The following is a 25,336-nucleotide window of genomic DNA, read 5'->3' as shown; positions in this document are numbered from 1 at the left end:
TTCATACTATGGCATGGAAATGATTTAAAAAATCTGAAGAAATAAGCACAATGTAGTAACTCATAATAAAAAGTATATCTGTAATACAGTATCATTACAACCTGTTGATGATTCTTTTCACTTCAATGAAACGGTATGCTGATGGAAATGCCATATTCTAATGGTTTGTCTACATGTCTTTCCTGGCATGCTGGAAAATATCAAGTTAGAAAAATATATTTAATTTGGTGTAACAAATATATGTTTACTAAAAAAATAATGTGAGTTCTATATACATGGTCATTTTAGAGCAACAGTTAGACATCTAATCCCAGTAATTGAACTTGACTATGCTAGAATATCTTCATACCTCAGAAGCGCATGAGGCCTCAATTATTGTCTTCCACTCTCTCCTTTTTAGTGCAGCTACTGTAGTCAAATTGCAGCTGGGCCAACAAATTTGTTTCTCTCATTTACTGCCATGCTTCTCCATGTTGTTTTTGGTCTACCTCATTTTCTTTTGCCATCAGGTGAAATCCCAGAAATAGCGCTAAGATATCCAACTGTTGCTTTGAGGTGACAATATTATCTTACTTTATTAATAACGTTTTTTTTTGTTAAAATATTTATTAACAATGTTATTCTTATTACAGTGAAACCTGTGTAAGTTGACCACTTGCGGTGCACTACTTTAGTGGTCAACTTACAGACGTTGATTTATATAAGGGCTAATTCCGTGCCTGAAAAAAGCGGTCAACTTAGACAGGTGGTCAACTTACAAGGGTGTTTAACTTCACAGGTTTTACTGTATTTTGATAATTGATGAATATTTTGGAATAATTGATGATGAATAATTTATATATATAAAAAAGGTTAAATTAAACCTAAGCAAACATTTATAGTCCTAAAATTAAAATTTTACAATTGCATAGACAATTTAATACAGCTGTTCAAGAAATTAAAAAAATAATTTTCTTTTCTAATTGGAATTTAACTGAATTTATAAAAAATAAGAGTGAATTGCAATTGCTAAGATTGCATCTGAGTCGGTCATTTTATTGGAATATAACTAAATCAATAATTTAAATCATAAACACATATTAATTTTGTCTTGCTTTCTGCTTAGCTTAAAATATTTATGTTTAACGAAATGAACAAAAATTTTTCAGTCTTTTGTTTTTTGGACATAGGAACCCTGAACTATTCAGCATGCTGATAAATTCTAACTTCCTGGCATGCTAGTTAACTTTATTTATTTCTAGCATGCAGTCTAATGTCGGGTAGTAGGGTACTCTTGATACAAATATTTAATTATTATATATTTTTTTATTGAGCAAATCTCAAAAACTTTTTGTTACTAACATTAGTTACTTCTTTCAATTAGCTACTGATTTATTATTGGTCTTTTAGTCAAGTATTATCAGTTTTGCTAGGTAAAAAACATTTCCCCACACACTGAAAAATACCACTTAACCGAACATTGTATGTTAGAACAGACAGCATTATTCATTTAAGCTGGGCTGACAGTACATTAAATATAATGGCTTATTTTAATTTTTATTCATGCAAAAAATTGATGTTCACCTGCTTTCTGTCTTATTTTGATAGCTATTATTATTATTATTATTTTTAAATTTTACAACTAAAGTCACTAAATCCTTTTAGCTCAGTTTCATAATAGTTTGCATTTATTTCAGTGATTGAAAGTGTTGGACCTCGGCACCGAGTTAAGTATATTATTCTGTGTAGCTTAGGTTGGAATGTAGGACAGATGTTACTTCCTCTTATGGCATGGCTTCTACAGGATTGGTATACCTTACAACTAGCAATTACAGCACCAAGTTTGTTATTCATTTCCTTTTACTGGTAAATGATGCTGAAAACAATATTTGTGTGTTGATTAGATTTCTCATTAAAAATAACAGAATTTATTATCTACATGATTATTTCTATTGCAATGTTCCTAAAGTCTAAAGGATGACTTGTTATCTTTGCTTAATGTGGGAAGTATGTTCAGTAGGGTGATTCCAAAAAATTTTTTTGAGCTCAAGTCCAGGCAACCCCCATTTTTTTTTTAAAAAAAGACTTACCAATTGTATTATGTTGTAAAAGTTTTAGCTTCTTACTCAAATTTTAAGATGGTGCTCAATGACCCCTTAATTTAACATTAGCCCTAGTATAGAATGTGCCACAAGTTTAGAAACATTTCATTTCCCTCGCTGTTTTTTTTTTTTTTTTTTTGTAATTATCTTATTGCAATGTATATACTGTTACAAGTTCAGCAACTTCAAGAAATTCTTTGAATGACGACACAGTTCTTGAGAAAACACAAGAGATTTATTTACAACTATGTACAAGAAATGTTGTTAGCAACTGCTAAATTAACCATAGCAATTAGGCAAATATCAATTAACACCGTAAACTCAATGGTTACACACGTATTTACATCCAAATGTGTGAAAACACAGCACAAAGGCTAAACACACACAATAACAGAGCTAACGGCTCAGACAGTCTAAAAAGCGAAACTAACTCTCCCATTCAAATGCCACACTGCTTTTATACTGCTTTGGAAAGTTCGAGAAAATTCTAAATGCTTCTCAATGTTTTCATTTAATTCCATTCACAAATCTTATCATTCAGAAATGGAGGGACCATATACTTCAGTCGAATGTAAGGGGGTTGTATATTCATTACAAGAAATATTTACAGGTTAAGTTACTACAATAATTTTAGATGAAGAATAATGTAATAAACGCCAAATTTAGCCAGATTACAACAAATTAATCATGAAAATAATTACTATTTAAAGAATTTGTAACATTGCCCCCTTCCTAAGGACTGCACGTCCTGGGCAGTACAATCCCCAGAAACGATGCCAAACTTATATCACAAGTTTACAAATACACACATTAAATAATAACTAATCAAACACAGAAAACACAATAATAACAAGAAATATTACTAAACTTTAAAAGCAAAAATTATCTACAACTTGTATGTTATCAACCATGGTTGTTTATGTAAATACTCATGAACTATGGCCAGTGGCCGATCTAGAACTCCAGCAGGGGGGGGGGGGTAACCTTTGTCCAAGTGGGGAGTCACTGTTTTAGAGGGTTTTTTCGTTGTTTTTGCGGGTACTCTCAATCTCTGTGTGGGGGGGGGGAGGCAAGGCCTGACTACTGAATAAGTTGACTAGGCCATGGTATTGGACCCAGACTTTTTAAAGAGCCCCAATTCACTAAAAAAATTTAGCTAATGACCAAATTGTATGGTTTAGCGACAGTGGGGCCTCCGAAAAAGTATTTGGCCTAGGGCCCCGGATACCTTAATCCGGACCTGGGGGGGGGGGTATCATTCTTAGAGAGACAGACACTCCTGTTTAAACAAGATGAAATTTTCTCCACTAGGGGTCCCTCTCCCGAAAAATTAAGGACTTTAAATACAGCTTTTTACTTAAAATAAACTAGTATACTGAAGAATTTAAATAATTTCACAAACATTTTAAAGGTCTGAAAACGCAATGTGCACCTCATTTGGATATAAGCTACAAAATGCCGCCCCATGACCAGAGCTAAGACGGAATTGCAAGCAAACACCAGAAAGGTCAGTTACAGCATCCAGAGATTGCAGCTGCACTCTAGCTTTATGCTCATGAGTCTGGAATTGCTAAAACTATGCTGAGGCAAAAAACTTCATATAAAGCTGAGTAGATTATCACTTTGGTAGATAAAAATTCTTTTGCATAACAGAAAGAGATGTGCAAACATGGTATGACTTCCTATTGAAAAAGTATAGATAAAAGCTAGGGTATAAACACTATACCCCAGCTATTGCTGGAGAAAGCTAGAAAAAAAAAAGCGGATGCGTGAAGGGGTTATTACCTTCTCGTAGAAATTTGAAAAATAGATGTCAAATCTCAATTTTCGGAACGTTTTGGTGGTAAAGTTAGGTGAGATGGAGTTGAGGTTTCTTCCCGAGTATTTTTCCTTACTATAGTCAATTTCAAGCTTTCACCGGCGATATTAGGGGATCGAATGCTCTTTCCAGAAATTTGCACAAATAAAAGGTTGAAAATGGTTTTTTATGGTATATGTGATAACATTAAGGTGACGGGGAAGGTCCAGGGGCTTTCTCTGCATAGTTTTTCGCTGTAGAACTCGGGAAAACATGATGATAGACTCTTTGGTGACGTTAGGCAGCGGGCACACCGAGAAGACAGGTGTCTCAGACCAAAATGTCTGTACACTAGCGCAAGGAGAAACCAGTGCTTTCTCCGTTTTATGCGCACACTGAGATGTCTGAGACAAGTTTGACCATTCGTAACCGTGTCTGATGCATGCCCTCCGAATGGCTCGTGCGCTATTTTGGAATATCTGTCTCACGCTTGTCTTCAAAGATGGCGGCTGCTGACGAATTCGAAGCTAACAAGAATCTGTTGATAGAAATATCAAAACGTGAAATCCTGTATAACTATAACAAGAAAGAATATTCTAACAAATATGCGGCCAAAAGAGAATGGCACGAAGTTGCCAAGAGACTGAATTCTTCGGGTAAGTAACTTTTCTTAATAGAAGTAATTATTTATTCCGTTTGCAATCAAAGTAGTTTCAATACAATGTTGATTTTCTTACAAAGTTTAATTGCTGTTGTAGCTCAATTTTCCCATTATTTCGTTCAAAAACATTTTTGAAAATAATTTAAAGTTAATAATTGCTTATGGATCATTTGCTGCAATAACATTTCAGGTTTTGGTCAGTTTTCAATAGTTTAAATTAAATTTTTGAGACTTGTCATGCACGGTTTGCCAATATAAATCAAGAAATATACCCGATATTTATTAAGAAATCACTATGGTATCGGACATTTTCGATATTAGATTTTGGAAGTATATTCGGGCAATTCCACGAAAATGTCAACCTGAGCATCAAAATTTCAATGGTTGCAAAATATAAAACAATATATAATTTTTGAAAGTTTGAACTATCTTTTTTTATACTGGGCCTTATTGAGTTTTATATTATTAACTGTTTGATTAAAAACAGGCCATAACAGGTTTTACTGTAAAATTTTGAACATTTGCACTTGCATAACTCAACATTTCAGGAATATCGGTCAGTTACCAATGTTTTGTAAATAATGCAATTATTTTGGCAGAAATATTAAATTTAACAATTAAATTCAACATTTTTTTAATTTTTGTTGCTTACCTTTTGTGCAAGCTCTTCCTGCATAGTTTGGAACGTTTGCACTAGTATATTTAGCAAATTTCAAAAATGTCAGTCAGTTACCGGAATGTCAGTCATTACCGGAATGTGCCGAAAGATTATTCATTGTTCTTTGACCCTGATTCAAATGCAGTAAAAATTTTCTTTTACTTTCAGAAAGATTCTGTTGTATCAGTATTATTTTTCACACAGGTTGCATTCATGTCAGTCAGTTACCGTGCTTTTGATAATGTTTAAGTAATCCAAAATGTATTATGAACATTCTATATATACCATAAAATTCAGCTTGAAAAGTACAACAAGCCAGGGAAAAAAATTCTTAAAAAATTTTATTTTGTACTTGGTTTCAAAATACTCATTTTTGCGATGTGAATGTCAGTTACCCGTGGAATTGCCCATTTATTACTAACAAGTATAATTATTAAAAAGTTGGTTACTGCGATTAGTATCTTTATATATGTATTTCTTCTGTCACAAACCTTTGTCTCCGTATTCCTACAATTCTGGACCGTTTTTGCTATTACTCGGTATGTGTGTTCCAGTTGGGTCAAAGATATTTAAGGAGCTAAAAAAAGATTCAACTGGTAGTTTTATATTCTAATTTGAAGCATGATTTTCACAAATTTCCAATTACTATGGAGATGAAAAAAAGGCTTGTACAATGCACATGCTAGCATTTATGTCCATAGAAAGAGCTAATTTTTCTGCACCAGATGGAATCAGTGCAAAGTTTCTAAGTTAAATAAAAATTGAGCTATGAGGTTTTTAGCTCAATGTTCGAAGGCTGTCATCAACCCAATTCAGTATTTAGTATATTATCTCAACTTCCTGTTGATAGTCAGAAACGTAAATTATATCTGGAAGTCAAGTTATTTCATATTAAGAGTGAGGATCAGGCTTTTATATTTTGTGTTTCAAACCTAAAGGAGTAATGTATATAAATTTCGAATGAGTACAACTGCTGTGCTAAGCACAAAAGTGGTATCTGCAATTTTTATCAGTAGGTTATTTTTTAAACATATTTTACTTGTATGTAATGTTATAGTCATTTGTGAACGAATTTTTTTGTTATTGTACTGAAAAAGCAAAATCTGGATCAAATATATGGAGACTAGAGACGTACCGAGTACTCGGTACTCGGCCAAATTTTGATCAGATACTCGGCCAATACTGAGTAGTTGTAAAAATTTGAATATTTTTCAAGGCAGATTTTACAATTAGTAAAAAAGTGCAAGCATTTACAAGTCAAATTCATATTTTGTGAATAATGAAGTTTGTTATGCTTTAACGGAGTAAATCTTTATATCTTAATGTCCCCAAAGTTAATAAAACTTATTTATTAAAAATGGGGCAAAAAAGGTTTTGAAAATATGAAATTTTTATATTATTAAATGGATTTTGGCTATAAACAAAAATTATTTATAAGAAATTTAAAAATACCTTTGCTTAAAAAGTAAAAGAAAATTAAACAACGTCAAAAGTATAAATGTGCAGATCAATTATTTTACTCAATGAGTGCTTTCCAAAATTTTTATATGCATATAATACAAATGTTTTTTCTTCCTAGCTGCTGCTTGCAAAAACAAGTGGGAAAACATAAGAAATTGTTATCTGAGGCATTTGAGGACTCAGCCTCGAAGTGGTTCTGGTGGATCTGCCAGAAAAAAACCCTACTACCTTCAAGAGTACCTGGAGTTTCTGATGCCCTACACGAGACCAAAAAAGTAAGAATTGTCTGCAATTTTTGTTGGGGTGCACCGAATAATCAGTATTTTTTTCCGATCTTAGTATAATATCTTCTATTAGGCAGGTATTTCATAAGGTGGGATTTTTAAAGTTGCGTCTATGCCATGGGAAGCAGACCTACACTGAATTCAGCAAGAGCTGATCGTAGAAGTATTCAAAGCAGAGTGCACTTGACAATACCGCTCTCTGCTTAGTGCTGTGGTATTGAAAAGAGCACCAATCAGATAAGTGAAATGTTCCTGAGCAGAATCACCAATCCAGTGAGCGATTCATGAAAGCGGCAAATGTTCGCCCCAACCAGCAACCCTTTTGTTTACTTCTGTTAACAGCTCTCTCTGAATTCAGTATAGATAAAATTTAAAACTGTCTGTAAACTCAAATAATTTCTTAAAAATTTTAAAACTGCTGTACTTCTTATTTTACTGCCAACAGTAGAGCTAAAATTATATACTATGCACCCAGTATGTTTGTTCAGTATGTTGCAACCAGTTATATTTACTCTTTTTTCAGTATGATTAATTGGGAGCTCATAAAAATGAGAACCAATCAATGCATGAAGAGTGATACTACAATGAATTGTTTAAAAAATATCAAAACTGTCTGCAAACTTCAGAAATTTTCTGTGTGTTCGTCTATATTATCTGGGTTTGATGGAAAGTATTTGTAACCAGATTAAGCGGGGTGACTGCATTTTCAATTTTAAAACCTTATTTTTGTAGGAAATGTGCTTTCATTTTTTAAGTTCATTTTTTCTGTGCTCAATTTTTTAAAAACCTGAACATTAAATTTAAGACCCCCTTCCCCCCTTATTTTCAAAATTTGTCTTGCGAATTTTTGTAACCTTCAATTGGTAAACAGACCCAGATAATATAGACAAACTTGTTAACACCATTCGCAGAAATTTTTTAAAGTTTGCAGACTATTTTGATATTTTTTTTAACGCTTTGATATAGTATCACTCTTTTTGGCTAGCGCCAAGCACAGGTGAATATAAATTGGCATATGATAATATGACAATGAAATAAAATTTAACCTGAAGACTAAAATTAAAGAGAATTTTCGTAGCCTTCAATATTGGTACTAATTTATGGTTTGTTTGTTTTTTATTTGTAACAACCAAATGCCTAGATTATTAGTTATCGAATCAAATATCAGGAAAGAAATTAATTACTAATTTTTGCAGAATTGCTGATAAACATAAACTAAATTGGTGTTTTACTTCTTAAAATTGTTTTTGGAATGATTTACTTTGTTTTATTTATTTTGAATGCATAATTATGTATTGTAAATAAGTTCAGGACTTTAAATGGAAAAGCATTTGCAGTTCACTAAAGAAAGCCAACGAGATTAAAAAATTTTGAATATAAATTGTCATGAAATTACCATTACAATGAACAAAATCTGCCATACGTGTGAAGTAAAATTTTATTTCATGACTGCTGTCAAATTTTCTTTCCTAACGCAACTCCATAAGTTAAAGTTGCCTTTTTTCTCCAAACAATATGAACAAAAAGAAACAAACTATCCCAGTAACATAAACACTTGAAGTTTTTTCTGCTTTAAAGGGTATTTCTGTTAGTGTAACTGATAAAATTTATGCTTGTTTCCATCAAAGAAGGTTAAACATTTTCATTTCTATAAGTATCAATGAAGTTAAAAGCATAGTCTAAATGGGGCATGGTAATTGCAAACTAATGTGTTTTTAGAGCAAATAAAGGCCAAAATATTCAAAAATTATAAGCTCAATGTTAATATAAAACTATTGTAATTTTTTTTTTGCTTTGAATTAATATTATTTATTAATGTTAAATCATTGGTCAATTTCTTTCATTTCAGACAAACAAGCAATTTGGATCATGCAAAATGTGCAGCAACTCCAGCACAAAATTTTGATGTTGATGTGGAGGAAATAATGCTAAACGAGGAGGAGGAGGTACAGTCTTGGCTGACCAACTGTACTATCATTCCTCCAGCTGAGACTGAAAACATAGGTGAATCTTCTGCACGAGAGATAGAGGAGTCGCCAGAGTATTCACTACCAGACCTAGACGAGGTGGCTTCAAGCTCCAAAGAGCCAATTGAAAACACACCTTCAATTGAAACCACGCCTTCGGGCTCAAACAAAAAAAAAAAAGAGAGTTGCTGGATCGCCCAGCGGAGGCGGACTTACGGAAGTAGCGGAGAGCTATTTTTGCCAAAAATTAGCTCGCAAAAATCAAACCAACATGAAAGAAGATGAAGAATTTTTTTTTTTCAAATCGATGTTGCCAGAGATAAGGCCGTTAAGTGCCCCAAAAAAAGAAAATTAAAAATGAAAATGCTAACTGTTTTAAATGACATAATTGATGAATAAATTATTCTTTGTTAAAGTTTTTGTCAGTTTTGATTGTTTTTTTTTTTCTGTTTGTACCATTTGTTGGATCAGTAATAGCATTTCATGTTACTATGTTTAAACATTAGTTCAAAAAATTGATGGCTTTTACATTCTATGTATTTTAATTCAGATTACGTAACATCAGCTTATGCTTTGGGAGATTTTAAGATAATCAAGTACCAGTAGTTAATGAAGATTTCATGATATAAAGTAATGAAAATAAAAGATGGTTATACTTTTTCGAAGTAGAGGGATTATATTTCAATTTTCATACAGAAGGGTTTTTTTTTCTTTCAGATGAGAGGAATAAGCATTTAATGTTTTCTTCGTAAACTTCATCCTTGATTTAAGAAACAAAGTATCACTCATTCATGAGAGAAACATTTTTGCAACTATTTAAAAAAATTTATATAAATAAATATTTATACCATTTTGACTCAAAACTGAGCATTTAAAATAGTTTAATCAAGATTTGTTAGACTATTTATTTTTAAAAAATAAATTACAGAATGGTTCATAAAGGAAACAATTGAGAAAAACGGTGACTGCCAAGACATTTTTTAGAATTTCTAAAATCTAAGCAAATTACCTCTCAAATAATTACCTAGTTAGAAAGCTGTAAATTGTAAGGAATTTATACCTAGGAAAATTTTAATGTTTATGCAACAAAAATTTCCAAATTTTTTTGAGCCTAATGTGTTGATGCATTTGAAAATCACCCAGCTAATTTATATGCTTGAAAGGGGGAATTCTGTACCCAGCAGTAAAGAATCTCGGTAAAACACGATAGTTTTTCATTCAGAACAACTGCTTTAATATTTGCATCTTATCATTTGTTTTTAATTTTAAGATATAATCATTTTTCATATTGAATACAATCAGTTCCCTGAATAATTTTTTTTATACACATGAAACACTACTTTCAAAATGAACTTTGATTTACTCTTTTTGTAATACAACAAACATAACATTAAGCAAAAAATGCTTGTGAAATTGAAATAACAAAATGAAAATTTCCATTTTCAGTCTTTGCATGGACATTCCTGTGCTTACACGCAGTACTTGTTTTGCCCTGGCACTGCATTTCCAGGTTGCTTAAAATACTCTGTTAAAGTGTCTCTTAGGAAAAGGGCATTATATTTTGGTCGTGCTGAATCTTTCTTCAAAATATCTCCCAATTTGCGACAATTACGTGCCTTCTCATTAACTAAGGAAGATTTTTGTTCCTTTGCAATGAAATTGTGCAAAATGCATGCGGCCTTTACCAAACTTTCAGTGTTTTCTGGAAGGCATCCAATTTTTGTGTGAAAAACACGAAACTTTGACGACAAACGCCCGAAAGCACACTCCACAGTTTTCCTTGCTGTGGACAATCTCTGATTAAAAATCCTTTTGTCATTATCCAAGTCTCTTGATGGATAAGGTCACATCACGTTCTCATGCAGTGGGAAAGCTTCATCTCCGATGAAATAATGAGGAAATAGATTATTTCCCCCTGGCAGATTTTTAGGAGCTGGTAAGTTTAGCTCACTTACCAGCAATTTCTTTCCAAGCATGGAGTGTCGGAGTACCGCACCGTCACTGTTCCTCCCTTGGTCACCCACACTGACTATGGTGAACAGTCCTTTGGCATCCACTACTGCAAGCAACACAATCGAAAAGTAATTCGGGTAGTTGAAGTATTGTGAACCGGACTTGGGTGGACATTTAATCCTGATATGTTTTCCGTCGATGGCTCCTACACAATTGGGCATCTTCCACCGTTTTTGAAATTCTTCCGCAATTTGGAGCCAGTGTTCCTCAGATGGTACTGGCATATATGAGTCTTTCAGATTTGCCCATATGGCTTCGCAGGTCTCATAGATCGCATCTCGGATGGTGCTATCGCCTCGCAGAAAATCGAACGCCATTGCATGGTAATTCGTGCCAGTGGCAAGGAACCTGAAAAATAAAAAAAAAAGTTAAAATATGAATATTACATTTAATATCGGGGTCTGCAAAAGTGATGATTAGCAACAGGCACAGATTGGTCCTAGTCAAAAGAACTTTCAGTATGTAGTATTATTATGAAAAATGTACTTCACGTTACCATCCATAGCAACAGGTTATATAAATCTTGAAACTTTTTTTTTTGTTAAATAATGTTGATGTATCTTGCAGTAAATATTTTTATAGCATTTTTTCTTTTTTTTTGTAACTATTCTTTACCCAAAGTGGTCACAAGCTTTTTCTTAATGCTAGAAAAATGACTTAATTTTACCTCTGTGTATTGTTAGTCACTATCAATTATAAATTAGAACATAATTAAAATTTTTTTGTATTGTCAGTCTTTGAATGTTCATCTTAAGAATTACTTTGACTCTTACTGGCCAAATGTAAGTTGTATAACACTAATATGTCATATGCAGTGATACAAAGGCTTGGTCATGCCTTTGGCATATAGTAGAAATGACAAAAGCCATAGTTAACTTTTACTTTGTATTGATTTCATAAGTGGAGATTTTTTTTAACTCATGCATAGAATAGCTTTTTTTGAAAAAATGAATAATGGTTCCACACTGCTTTTAACAGAAGTATATTCCGTCTCCACTTTTTATTTTTTTCAAGACAACCCCTACATAGAACTAAAACACAGAATAAAAATAAATATATTTTAATAGCAAACTCACCTTAATGTAACTATCAGTCTTTCTTCAACTGGCATAGCAACCCGGAAATTGGTGTCTTCCTTTCGAATGGAGTCCTCCAGGAGATTTACTAGCAACCTGAATGTGGAAGGCTGCATTCTGTAGTAGGACTGGAACTTCTTTTTATCGTTCAACATTTCCTTGGCTCGAGCCATAGTAAACGCTCCAAGTGTGGGCCGTAGGGTATTCAATGGGTGCACCCAATGACTTTGTTTCCTCTGCTTTTGCTCAGTTTCCGCCAGAGCAAGAAGAAGTAATTCCTCATCATCGGATGAGCTGCTGCTCTCATTCCATCCATGATCCCTCGAAAAAGGACATTGGTCCTTAAAAGGACCGTTTGTTTGGCCCTGAAAAGGGCCGTTTGTTTGGCCCTGAAAAGGGCCGTTTGTATTATCACAATTGCTATTAAAAGACATAGCAAAACGTAGATGATAACAGATAGCGAAGAAAAAGCAACACTGAACTCGAAATGTAAATAAAGCAAGATGTGATGAAAGTACAGTTACAGTGTCATATTATTCTATTTCATTAGGTGCCAAGGCGCGCTGTTTAGATGAGAGGAATAGAAACCGAGTCCCTACTCTCCAGTACGCAAAATAAAACACAGCTACAGTTAAGCAATAACAAGATTTCACGCATGCGCATTATCGTGCATCCGTCAGACAAGCGTCTGCTTGGTTTGCGCGCAAAAGTGACGTTGTCTGATGCTTGTCGCTGCCCCTACAGACAGGGGCATTTTGTCTCAGACACCTGTCTGCTCAGTCTGCGCGCTACCTTAGGAGATAAATTCTTTAGTGATTTACGTTGAAATTTTTCCAAAATTGGAGTCATTAAGATGGAGTTTTACGCAACTTCTGGTGAATTCACGATACTAGGTCGTTCTCCTTCAGAAGTCTTTCGACATTTAGCACTCCAGTTTAGGCTGTAACTGGTGATGTTTGGGAAATGAAGAGGGTTCGGAGGCCCTCTCTGGAAAATTTTTGTCAGTGAAGTCTGAAAGATGCAATTTTAGTTGATGTTTGTTTAAGTTTAGAAAATGGGAAGTTTTGAGGATTTTTATAAAAATATTTTAAAAACTAAGTCTTCAAAAAGTGGTGTTTCGTTTGGGAAATGAAAAAAGTTCACGGGCTGTCTCTGGAAGTTTTTTGACCCTAAAGCTCAAAAAAAAAAAAAAAAAAAATCACCGGTACCCCTTCGGGGATCTCCTAACGTCACAAAAGAGATTTCAGGTCTTTATTCCGATTTTTTTTTCTCCAAATTGAGGTCCTAAAATTGTGACTTAAGGTTTAGGTTTGGGAAAGATAGAGGAAAGATGACTCCCTACCTCCTCTTGACTCTATCAGCCTCCTTCCCTCCCGAAATCTCTTTCAAGAAGTCATTTTTAGGTTGTATGTGAAGAAAAAATGTTTGGGGATTCTCCCAAGGAATTTTCAAAAACAAAGTTTAAAGCTATGTGTGCTGATACTAAGGGAGAGGTGCTCGGGGGAACCTCTGGAAATTTATAAAAGTTGAAGTCTTAGAAGCGAAAAAATTTGTCTGTGGTTTAAAGACGCTTAGCATGTAGAGAAGAAATTTGGGTATATTCTTCAGCTAAATTTGAAAATTGAAGTTCCAAAGACACAATTTATTTTATATTTTATAGTAATATTTGGAAAAGAGTGAGTGTTTGGAGATCTTTTCCAGAACTTTTTCGAAATTGAAGTCTTTAGAACGTATTTCAGGCTCTCTTGGATGATGCTAGAAGATGCGTTGGGGTTCGGGAGATGTCTTCTGAAATGTTTTGAAATTAAAGTTCTGAAAACACAATTTTGATTTATATTTTAATGGAATGGGTTGTCTCTAAAAGAAATGTTTCAAACTTGAAGGCCTATAGATAAATCTTTTTTTAGTCATGTTAAGAGAACAGACAGTATTTGAGGACTCTCCCTACAAAATTTTGACAACAAACCTAGAAAAGCAATACTAAGCTTTTTATATAGTATTGTTAGGGGAAGGAGATTCGGGAGCCTTTCATCCTAAAAACATATTCTAAAGCTCACTTAGGCGACGATAAATATAGATAGGTGTAGTTTCACACAAAACGTAGTTTGAAATTGAAACACCAAAATAAAATTTCATTCTATGTTTGTCCAAATAAGGGCTAAGGCTTATTTTAATTGGAAAAAATAAAAAGCTAGAAAATTTTCTCCAGAAATATTCGAAAATAGTGCATTAAAAATGCAATTTTAAGTAATCTTTGATGACATTAAGGGGAAGTCGGGGCTCACTCATTAAAAGTTTCCGAAATTGGAGACCTAAAAAGTTTTAATCTCTCTTTGTAAAAGTATTGCTGTATTTAAAATCTCCGAAAATTCGGTTGTATCCAGCGCAAGTTCTGACCTCATTGGGGAGGGGGGGGGCTATAGCCCAGTTAGCCTGAGAAAGAAATAAAATACGTGACTGTGTTAATTTGAAACTGATAACTTCAGGTTAAAAAACCTTGATAGTATCAGGGCGAAGCTATTTCCTCCAAGCCTTCCCATGCTATTGCAAATCACATTGTAATCTATTGTAAGTTTTGACCAAATGGAAAAAGGAACTACAGTTCTTTTAGCCCTCCTTCCCAAAACTCACCATTAATATGCCACAGTGTATATATTTATTTAAATATAATGCATATTTAAATTCGTAAAAGTATTGAAGTATTTGAAATTTCTGTTTTGTTTAGTGGTATTTCTGACCTCATGAAGGGGGGGAGGGAACTATAGCCCCTTAAATGGATGCTAAACATACATGGCTTGTTTAAGTTGAAAATTATAACTTTAAGATTAAAAAAAAAAAAAGATTGCAGAACAAAACTGTTTCCTCCAAGCCTTTCCATTCCATTGCAGATCACAATTTAATCTGTTTTAAGTTTTGACCAAATGGGAGAATGGGAGGGGCTACAGTCTCCTACCCCTTCCCCTCCCGCCATCTATTAATATACCACTATATATTATAGTTATATTTAAATGTAACGCATATTTAAATTCGCAAATGTATTGCAGTATTAAAGTATCAGAAATTTTGATTTTATCTAGTGTAAGTTTGGACCTCAAGGGGGATTATAGCCCCTTTAGCCCCTCCCCCATGGATCCGCCACTGGCTATGGCCATAGTATGGGGCTAACCGATCATAATGTACAACCTTAGGTTTTGCATTAGGTGATTTTTGGATCCTCACTACAATGTCATTCAGTCGGTTAATTACTTTATAGGGTCCATCCCAATGCGACTGCAATTTTGGTGAAAGACCTTTCCGTCGGATGAGATTCCATTACCAAATCTTGTCACCTTTGTGGAATTTATGTCCAGTGGATTTTATGTCGTATCGGATCTTCATCTTCTCCTTGTTGATTCGCTTCCGTGCGAAGTTATGAACGTCTTCTTACCGGGCCTGTGGATCCTGGATGTACTCCTCAGGCGATGAAGGCGCATCTGGAGTACGATTGAAGACGAGATCGCAACAGGAAGGTAACCAAGGGGGAGGGGGGGTCCATGGGGTCCGAACCTCCCTTCCTGATAGGTCATTGTCCCCCTGCACTTACATAAACAGAATTTTCCAAATAAACAAATAAATAAATAAATTAATTAAATAAAAAATTCTTTTGTTCTAAATATTTTCATTAATCGACAACTTTCTCACGTTCAGTTTAGTTCAGAACAATAGAACCTCTGGGAGTAGTGGGGGGAGGGCGACAGAAGTCTTCAACCCGTGGTGCTTATCGCAGACCTGCCCAAAGGAAATATTATCTCCCTGCCCTGCAAGAAAATCGCCAGCAGCTATCCGAAAAGGAGACATTATCTTAGTGCCCCTCCCCGCAAGGAAATCGCCGGCAGCTCGTAAACAAACATTTATTGTCAACGAAAGATTGACGAGAGTCATCAATGATGAAAATGTCGGAGACAGGAAATTTGTAGGAATGTTTTTGCGGGAAGGTCATACAAAGAGGAAAGCGACACTTGAGATGTTTTAATCAGAAACATCCCCTTCTCTTCTTTTTGTTGGGCAGTTGTGGGATCAGCCACCCTTGTAAAATAGTGCCGTCTTTTTAGAAGGTGCCTAAGCCTCCTACTAGAGTCGTGGATAGTGCAGAACTCTTAGGTCGCACCATTCACTTTCTCTATCGCTAGCATTGGGTCAGTTGCACGAATGTTTTCCTATAAAGTTTATGGGAAAAATCAGGAGCAAAACCATAAACACATAAAAAATTAGCCAACCCCCACTGGGTAAGTTGTAATGCAGTTTTTTTAATGTGTTTTTTTTTTCCTTTTTTTAACAACAGGAGCAATTTTATGCACTGTTTTCTCATTTTTGAAAAAAAAAATTTCAGACAAAAATAGCATCGAATATCATTTCATTTTTTAACCAATCAATTCAATTTATTTCACTTATAATTTTCATTCTGAACAATGATGGATTACTTATATCATTGTGTCCCGGAAGCTCGCAACTTTCAGCATTCATCAAATGCCTTTCTAGCAACCATGAAACTAATGTTTGGAAATTCGTTCTGAATATTTGTTCATTTTCATCACAAGGTAACAGGTTTTTTCTTTTCTTTCACTCTTTCTGAGCAAAAATGTACCGAAAAGAACTAGAATTTTTGCGAATGTGTTATCTCTAGCGTTTTTATATATGATTTATTAAAAAATGGAAAAAAATATGTATCTGGATATACTAAAAAAAAGATGAATAAATAAAGGTTAATACTAATGTAACAAAATTGATTTCAGTGATATCAAAGTTTAAAAAACAAAAAAATTGAATTAAAAAAAATTTGAACGTGTTTGGTTTTTTTAATTTTAAGTTAGGAATAATTAACGCATGTGTAAAGATGTTTAAGTTTAAAGATACATATATATTTCATAATGAAATTATTTTAAATATTTATTTTAAAATACTAACTGAATTGTGTTCATGAGGTCAAAAGGAAAAGTTATGAATTAGTTTAACTGAAAATATATATTTTCTTCTATCTTCTAGTTCCATTTTTCGAATGAAATACTGTATAATATTCTTGCATACGCTTCATTTAGCAAATTTTTTGATAGCTATTTACTGACTTCTTTGTATTCAAGAATTATTTAATAAGTATCTGTACATTCATAGTTAAAAAGCACAGTAGACTCCGAATACAAAAATAATAGTTGTTGTTTTTATCCTCATGTACATAATAGCCAATGATCGAGTAACGCTCTTGACCTCATCAACACTGAAACTTTCTTCACGCCATGACAATTTGATAACATGTTTTGGTAATGTTTAAAATGCAGGGAAAGGCTTTATTGTAACAAGGCTGAACTGGATCCAGTAACTGAACTGTTTTACTGGTGAGACTGTCATTTCAAGGCACTAAAGAAACGAAAAAGTGGTCAACAATGAACGTTATCAATTGAAGCTTAGGGTTAATCCACTGGAGTTAGGGTTTAAAATGTCAACCATCAAAATGTCACCAAACAAGCAATTGCTTCGTTCAAATGTGGAATCAAGTTTCATCTATCATATCTTGACGGGCAATTTTCTAGTTGTTATATAATTTCAGAATATCAATTTAAATCGTATCTAGATTTTTAATTAACATCTTTTCTTAGAGTTTTTACAAGATATTTGTCTTCTTTTAAACCTTTAGATTATAACATCTGATGGTTTAGAGCAAAATGTTTGCTAATTGAGGCTTCAAACTACCTATAAACCTTTTATATTTGTCACCAAAAGATGATTAGCCTTTTACAGTATATCTTATTTTGGTGCTGCCGTATACACAAATAGGGTAAAGATTACCTCCTAAGGGATCAAAATCGGATGACTATCGCCAAATGTAGAAATTAAAAATTTTTATATTTCCATATTGTTAGTAAAATAACTAGGTTTAGAGTGTCAAATTTTGTTGTGATGATTCATTACTGTTACTATCGGTCATTTCCCCTACAGTTGTTTAGATTGAAATTTTAAATTTAGAATGGAACATTTTGCACAGAAGTTGTTTTGAATTAACATAATGAATAGAACTACAGATTTGATTTAGTTTATTTGTTTTCCTGATGAGGTGTAAAGACTATACATAAAAATATTATGTATATACAATGTGTTCATTCATTTTCCCAAGTTCTAAAAGTAATACTTCCTCTTATCACCCTGAAATGACCCGGTATGCAAAACTCCTTAAATAGAAAATGTCCAAGAAAAATGTTTAATATCTTTGATGGCCCAAAAATGGTATTTATAAACAAATTATCATTCAAATTTTCTTCAAAATTATGACAAATTTTTTTTATTGTTTAATTTAATTCATCGTAAATACCATAACTGATCCTTAGGTATCTATTTTTGCAATACATTACAAGAAAATACTTATTAATGAGCAACAACATTTTCTATGTATTTTAGTTGTTTGAACAGCTTTAATAATGTTTTCCTAAGCTTTTATATGAAAATACTATAAGAAAAAATGAAGATTAGAAGCATCATTCCATTTCTTATGGTTGAATGAATTCTAAAAATTTAAATGAATTAAGAAACATTTCAAGCTTCTGTTTAATGAGCCTTGGTGATATTTTCATCCATAGAAGCATTCAATGCCATAAAATGCTGTCCAAAATCCAATTTGAAACAGTAAGGAGTGGGGAATTATGGAGCATTTAATTGAGTTAGACAGTTGATAATGTAGTTAAAATAAATATGAGCGGGTTTTTTTTGAAAGCAAATATATTGCAAAGCTTTAATTATCATACTTATATTTATCATTACTTAATTAAGCTAGTTATCATACTTATTAACTGTAGTTTTGATTGGAATAGTATTAATTTATACAATTAACAGTTAATGCTTCTGATTTAGTATGCTTCCATTTTTGAAGTTCTTGCAACCTTGGACTTCCCCCCCCCCCCTACTTAACAAAATCCTTGCTACGTGCCTGATCACAAGGTAGCCGAAGCTCTCGTCCGAAGAGCATCTGAGATGGGGCATATCTGGTAATCTCGTGGGCAGCACTGCTGTAGGCTAGCAGAAACAAAGGTAGCTTCTTGTCCCAATCCTGTTGAGTTCTAGAGACCACAAGTGAGAGATTATTCCGGATTGGTGCAGTTAAATCTCTCGCCATGTTGTCCGATTGCGGGCGTAGTGGTGTTGTCCTAGTTTTCTAAATTTTGAGAATTTGACCCTGGCCCTTAAACACAGCAGAGATGAAATTCCTTCCTTGATCAGATCTCGAGATCCAGTGTTGGACTAGAGTCTCTGCTACCGTGGTAGGTTCTTGATCTGGAATGAGGTATGCTTCAGGCCATTTGGTGAAATAATCAATGGAAACAAGGATGTGTTTGTTCCCATCAGCAGTTCTTTGAAGAGGACCCAGGATATCGATTCCTATTCTTTCGAAAGGAGCTCCAAGGTTGTACAGATGTAGCTTCTCTTGGCTTCTTTTCCTCAGTCCTTTCGGGTAGCACAGGCGTCACAAGAATGGCACCACTTCTCCATGTCATCCTTCGCCTTGCTCGAAAAGAAGCGCTCTCGAACTTTATTGAGGGTTTTCAAGATATCAAAATGTCCTCCAGTCGCACTGCTATGTATTTCTTTCAGAACATCTGAAATCCTTGATTGGGGATGTAGTAACTGCCGCCTAGATATTTTGCCTTCGTCAGATTCCCATTTTCGGTACAGTATGCCGTTCTGTAAATGGAGTGAGTTCCATGAAACCCAGTATCTTTTTGTTGCAGGACTGAAGATGGAAACGTCCTGCCAGCTAGGTGACTGACTGACTCACTTTTCATGAACTCCAAAATTGGTTTTATGTCTGAGTCTTCAGGTTGATCTTTCTGAACTTGGTCGACACTCCATGGATTAGGTTCTGGTGATGTTGCAGTCACTGTCACCTGATAGGCAGTAGGGCTAATCGTTCCGTACTGTTTCTTGATTCAGGAACAATAGTGGCAGTTCTCAGGACAGAGTCTCCTTGATAAAGTGTCTGCATTACCGTGAGACAACCCTTTTCAATGCTTGATCTCCGTGTCATATTCCTGGAGCCACTGTATCTACCTGACTTTCTGGCGTTCCGGATTTTTGAGGTTTAATGGCCAAGTTCAGGAGGCGTGATCTGTCCGAAGCAGAAATTTTTGGCCGCAGAGGTAATGATGGAGTTGTTCCACAGCTTTAACTATGGCCAGTAACTCCTTTCTGGTGACGCAGTAATTTTGCTCCATCTTTGATAAGCATTTGCTCCAGTAAGCGATGATATGTTCGTTGCCGTCTATTTCTTGGGATAAAACAGCTCCGATGCCCTTGTGGTTCGCATCAGTCTGAAGGATGAAGAATTTTTCGGGCTGAGGATATGAGAGAATAGGCGTTGATGTTAAAGTCTCCTTCAGTCGTAGAAATGCATCTTCGCATTCTTTGGACCATTCAAACTTTTGCTTGCTCTCTGTCAGCTTATGCAAAGGTCGTGCAATGTTGGAAAAACCATTCACAAACTTCCTGACCATATACTTCATTCAAATGTAAGGGGGTTGTATATTCATTACAAGAAACTATTTACAGGTTAAGTTACTACAGTAATTTTAGAGGAAGAATAATAGAATAAACGCCAAATTTAGCCAGATTACAACAAATTAATCACAAAAATAATAACTATTTACAGAACTTGTAACAATACATATTACTCGTGTATATTATAATATGTAGTGTTATTTTTTTATCTCAATGTATTTTTTGATCCCATACATATGAAGTTTGGAAGAGATGGTTGAGCACCTTCTTTTAGTTGAAATAAGAAGCTAAGATTCTTCCAGTATATCACTATCCACAAGTCTAAAAATATTGAAGGGGGGCAAGTTATCTAGGGGAAACTTTTTTCTTACATGTATTTTCGAACCACCCTAATGTTCAGTTATAAAATATTCAATAAGTATTTTTGGGGGTATCAATATATTAAGATGATAGATTCTCATAAAAATTTCAAGTACGTTCAGCATTAACAAGTTTTCTCATCAAATTGAAAGTTTTCCCTAATCAGCACATGCAAGAACAGTAGACCTTCATTTTCTGCGGGTGTTAGTTTCCAGGGAAATGCTTAAATCAAAACCTGAGACTTAATAGTAGTGTTATAACAGGGGTTAGGTTCCATAGATGAAAAAAAAACTTTATTTTAGTGATAGGTAAGCATGTATAAAAGGTTATTACATTTTTTTTATTGAAGTAAGTATGCCTATTATTATAAGTAAGTATACTTATTCTTATACATATGCATAACATACAAAATGGAAATATGAATTAGCTTAGTGTTTATAAAAAGAACTGGTAATGATATTCTTTTAGCAGTCATTATTTATTTTTCTCTGTAAATCTTTGTGGGGCATTAACACATCCATGATCACTCCCATGATTTCCATTATGGGATCTTCTTTCAGTAACAAATCAGCAATATCATTTACCGTTGTCAAGGAATAGCTCACAATATCATAGCTCACAATTTTCAATATGAAAGCTTTTGGTTGTGTGTCATCAATGCCAGTATTCTTGTTGGTTTTGTTCTCCTTTGTCACTTCTAAAAGTTCTTGTTCCAGTGAGCCCTGAATTGTGTGAGTTTAATCAATTTACCTCTAAAAAGTGCTCTGGACTCAAGATTTTTGATTTTGAAAGAGGGAAAAATTTTATCTGGTATGCAATACCGCATCCATGTAAAATCAAAACTCATCTGCATAGAATAAAGTAAATGTGTCAAATCTTGAACTGTGTATAATCAAATCCGCTTAAAATAAACCTGAATAAAATAAGGGTCTACTGTAATTCTAACTTTTTATAACTTGATTTTGCTATTTTTCTTAGGTAGTTTCCTTTTGATAATTAATCTAGGGTTGCTTCAATTTGCATGTGTAATTCAGTTTTCTTCTCAAATTTTTTAACATTCCATTTTCTCCAAATTATAAAGCTAGCAGAAAGTTCCTTTTTTAGTTGCCTGAGGGTGAAATGAAGAACGAGGGCTGTTCAGAAGGTATCCCGTTTTACCGAGCTTAAAGCAAAAATTGATACAGATTCGCTGCTCCATGTTTTCACACATTTTCTGTTTTGGACGAATGCAAGCAAACAATTCACATGAAAGAAGTCAGTGTGACTGAATGGCACGCTGTACACACCTGCAGATTTTTGTGAGACAAGGTGAAATATGCATGTGCATGATGCGCACAGTCCCACTGCTAGGGTTTTCTGGAATAAATAGAATAAATTCAGTCTTGATACTTTTTAAACAGCCCTTGGATGTGTTGTTATACTTGCAGCTCTTGAGTAATGTGAACTTTAAAAAGAGCAAAAAAATATTTTCTTGACATTTATCACAGAATTTCTTATTTATACTTCTTTTATCATATTTTAAAATGTTTTTAAGCTAAAGGTAACCATGTAACAATTTTTTACGGAAAGTTTTTTATATAATTCATTGTATCTGGTTTACTGAATAGTGCTGTTTTAAGCATTAAATTGTTTGTGTCTTTTAATGTAACCTAGTTTCTATCTTTTGGGTTTTTTCTTTTAGTTGAATTTTTAGTTCTTTTAGTCATTTTGCAAGGATTACTGAAGACATGTGTTTTTGTTTTGAGAAATATGGAGAGCATTCTTGATTTTTTTTTTCCTTCTAGCTATATTTTCACTTTTAGTAAAAGAAACTGAGACATATTGAGAGTTTGTGGACTTTCTGCAACATGTGTCCTATTTTTTGCCAATCCAAAACTAAAGAAGATTCAGTTTCTGATCTTTATTTTTGCACAAAATATGCTGAAGTGAAGGATTTCGAATCCAGGGTGTTGGTTTTGATACAAATCCCCCCCCCCCTTAATTCTTTTCCTTTTGTATCTTCAATTTGGATAAATTTCTCCTACACTTCTGATATTTATCCAGTCAGATGCTTATGACGAGCCCTGATTTCACAGAAGCCCAGATGCGAGTTCTTAAAAATGTGCGAGTTCTTAAATTATTTCTTGAACCTGTTTTCTACTAGCACTCATTTGTAATGAGCAAACATTACTCCTTTTATGATCATTAGAAGAGAGTTTGACTGTACTAGTGTTTTGAAACTTATCTAAGCAATAGCAATATACTTTTTAAATAACGAAGAAAATGTATAAACTGTCTACTATACTTCTTATATGCAAATTTGCTATGTTTGATCAATATTATTTATTTTGGTAAGTAATAAAATAAAGATCGCAAGGGAAACAGAATCATTAATTGCAATACATTTTATTTAAATTTATTTATGATGTCTCAGTTGAAAAGTATCTTCTAAAAGCCATTTTCTCCTCTTTCAAGACAAAAATATTATGAACTCTGGTTATTCTTAGGAAGGAATTTAAGATTGTGTGGTGCATACTTGCTTGTTTTTAATCTCCATTTCTATCATACAACTTAAGAAGTGCAAACACACTACCATAATATCAATTTCATCTCACCTGTTGCCTCTTTTTGTTGATGGATAAACCAATGATCAAATAAGAATGCTCATAATATACCCTTAATTTTTTTTTTCAGTGTAAAATTATCAACTCTCCAGAACAGATACAATGAAAATGGGCCATTTAGGATTTCTGCTTTCTTTTTCAGTTTTAAGGCAGTGTGTAGTTCAGGCTTAAGGTTGAAAATGAAGCAGTAAAAAATATTTTAATAAGAGTTTAAGACATTATTTAAGTTTTGATATTATTTGTCTTTTTTTTTCTTCAAAGTCTATTCAGCTTGCATTTCACTAATGTAAAAAAAGAAAAGAAAATGATACTGGTAATAAAATTGTAATTCCTTTTTCTTGAAAGGATTCTGCCAGAATCTCCTCGATGGCTATTATCTAGTGGAAAGCTACAAGAAGCACTTCCTATTTTGAGAGAGGCTGCAATAGCTAATGAATTTGAACTTAAAGACTTAGAAAAGAAAGCTGAAAGTTTATGCAATTCTTCAAGTTGTGTGAGTAAATCATCGTATTCTACAAACTAACACATTCAAGTAGAGCTCAAATTCAAATTTGTAAGTGGAAGGCAGGCTTTCTCCAAGCGTGATCAATGGAGGGGATTACAGTTTCTTGGGAGGGACAAAATAACAATGTTATTGGACCATTTCAGCCTTATATATGGGTACTGTTATTGGACCATTTCAGCCTTATATAGGATAACTTACGATGTTTAAACAAAAAGCCGAAACGCTAAATTCCGTAAGTCAGTTAACAATGTTACATGCTTATAAAAGCAGAGATAATACCACACAGTGGAAGATGCAGAATCAAATGTTAATGTGAAGAAATGAACATTAGAAACTTGTTTAAAATCTTACCAAAAATTTATTGGTCCATAGAAACTAAAATAAATTAACTGACAAAATAAGCTTATAAGAATGAACCCTGGCCATAAGTGGAGGCGGAGTTCGCAACTCCCCAACACCTACCGGACCTAACTCACAAGAGGCTGACGAACACAAAAAAAGAGAGAACGATTGGAATCTTTCACTATTTATACTTGCCTCATTTGCATATGATTGGGCATCAAAGGATGCCAACCTAAAACTGAAACTTTACATGTGCCGAAAGAGTTGAGAAGTTAATCTAATTTGAATAAAGTAAATTTTATATTACATTACATTAGGAATGAGAACGCGGATAAATTTCGTTTACCGATGTCTATCATTTGTGTATTCACATATTGTTTGTTTTTGCTGTTTTATGTTTTTGCATAACTATATCAAACCAATTTTGAGGCAGTGTCATGCAAAGGGATGTAAGTGGACATTTTAAAGTTGTGAGTAAAACACGCTTAAAGTTCTGGTCCTAGGTAGACTTTCATTGAAACGTTTTTCTAAAGCATGCTGTAGAGTGGCACCGATGATGGCTACTAGAACTCTCTCTTACCCCAAGACAAAGGAGAAGTTCACATACCATTTGTACTGGTTATGACCAAGTTTTCAATTTTGACACCTACATCCCTTTGCTTTTCACTGCCTCATTTATAAAAAGTGATTTAATTTTTACATTAAAAAATAGTCTAGCATTCACTAAACATTTTAAATCGTAATTAAATATAAATGCTATTTTTTTAGTAAAATAGCATTAAAAAATAACATTAAAATTTGTAACAATTTTGAAAATTTCTTTCACGATTATAAAATGTTAATTGAAAAATGATATAAAAATTATCAAAAGCTATCTATGCTTTAGATTAATATTAAATATATTGAAAGATAAACATTTTATTCCAGCTAAGATGCACAAACATAATGCATTTTACTTTGTAGATGCTGTAATGTAAAGAAAATAAACAAAAATTGAAAGAAGAAAGTTC

General features: G+C 33.6%; 1 protein-coding gene across 2 annotated transcripts in view; it reads left to right on the top strand.

Annotated features, from left to right (window-relative positions):
• Positions 1–25,336, top strand: part of LOC129218130 (organic cation transporter protein-like) — a 69,948-nt gene that overhangs the window by 23,309 nt on the left and 21,303 nt on the right. For both annotated transcript variants that reach the window (XM_054852341.1, XM_054852340.1), the window contains 2 exons: positions 1,677–1,845; positions 23,825–23,972. In XM_054852341.1, coding sequence (XP_054708316.1) covers positions 1,677–1,845; positions 23,825–23,972 — 317 coding nt within the window. The remainder of the gene's footprint in view (positions 1–1,676; positions 1,846–23,824; positions 23,973–25,336) is intronic.

The sequence above is a fragment of the Uloborus diversus genome, chromosome 3, assembly GCF_026930045.1.
Source record: "Uloborus diversus isolate 005 chromosome 3, Udiv.v.3.1, whole genome shotgun sequence".
Taxonomy (NCBI): domain Eukaryota; kingdom Metazoa; phylum Arthropoda; class Arachnida; order Araneae; family Uloboridae; genus Uloborus; species Uloborus diversus.
The sequence above is the reverse complement of the archived record's forward strand: the minus strand, read 5'-3'. Positions and strand labels throughout refer to the sequence as shown.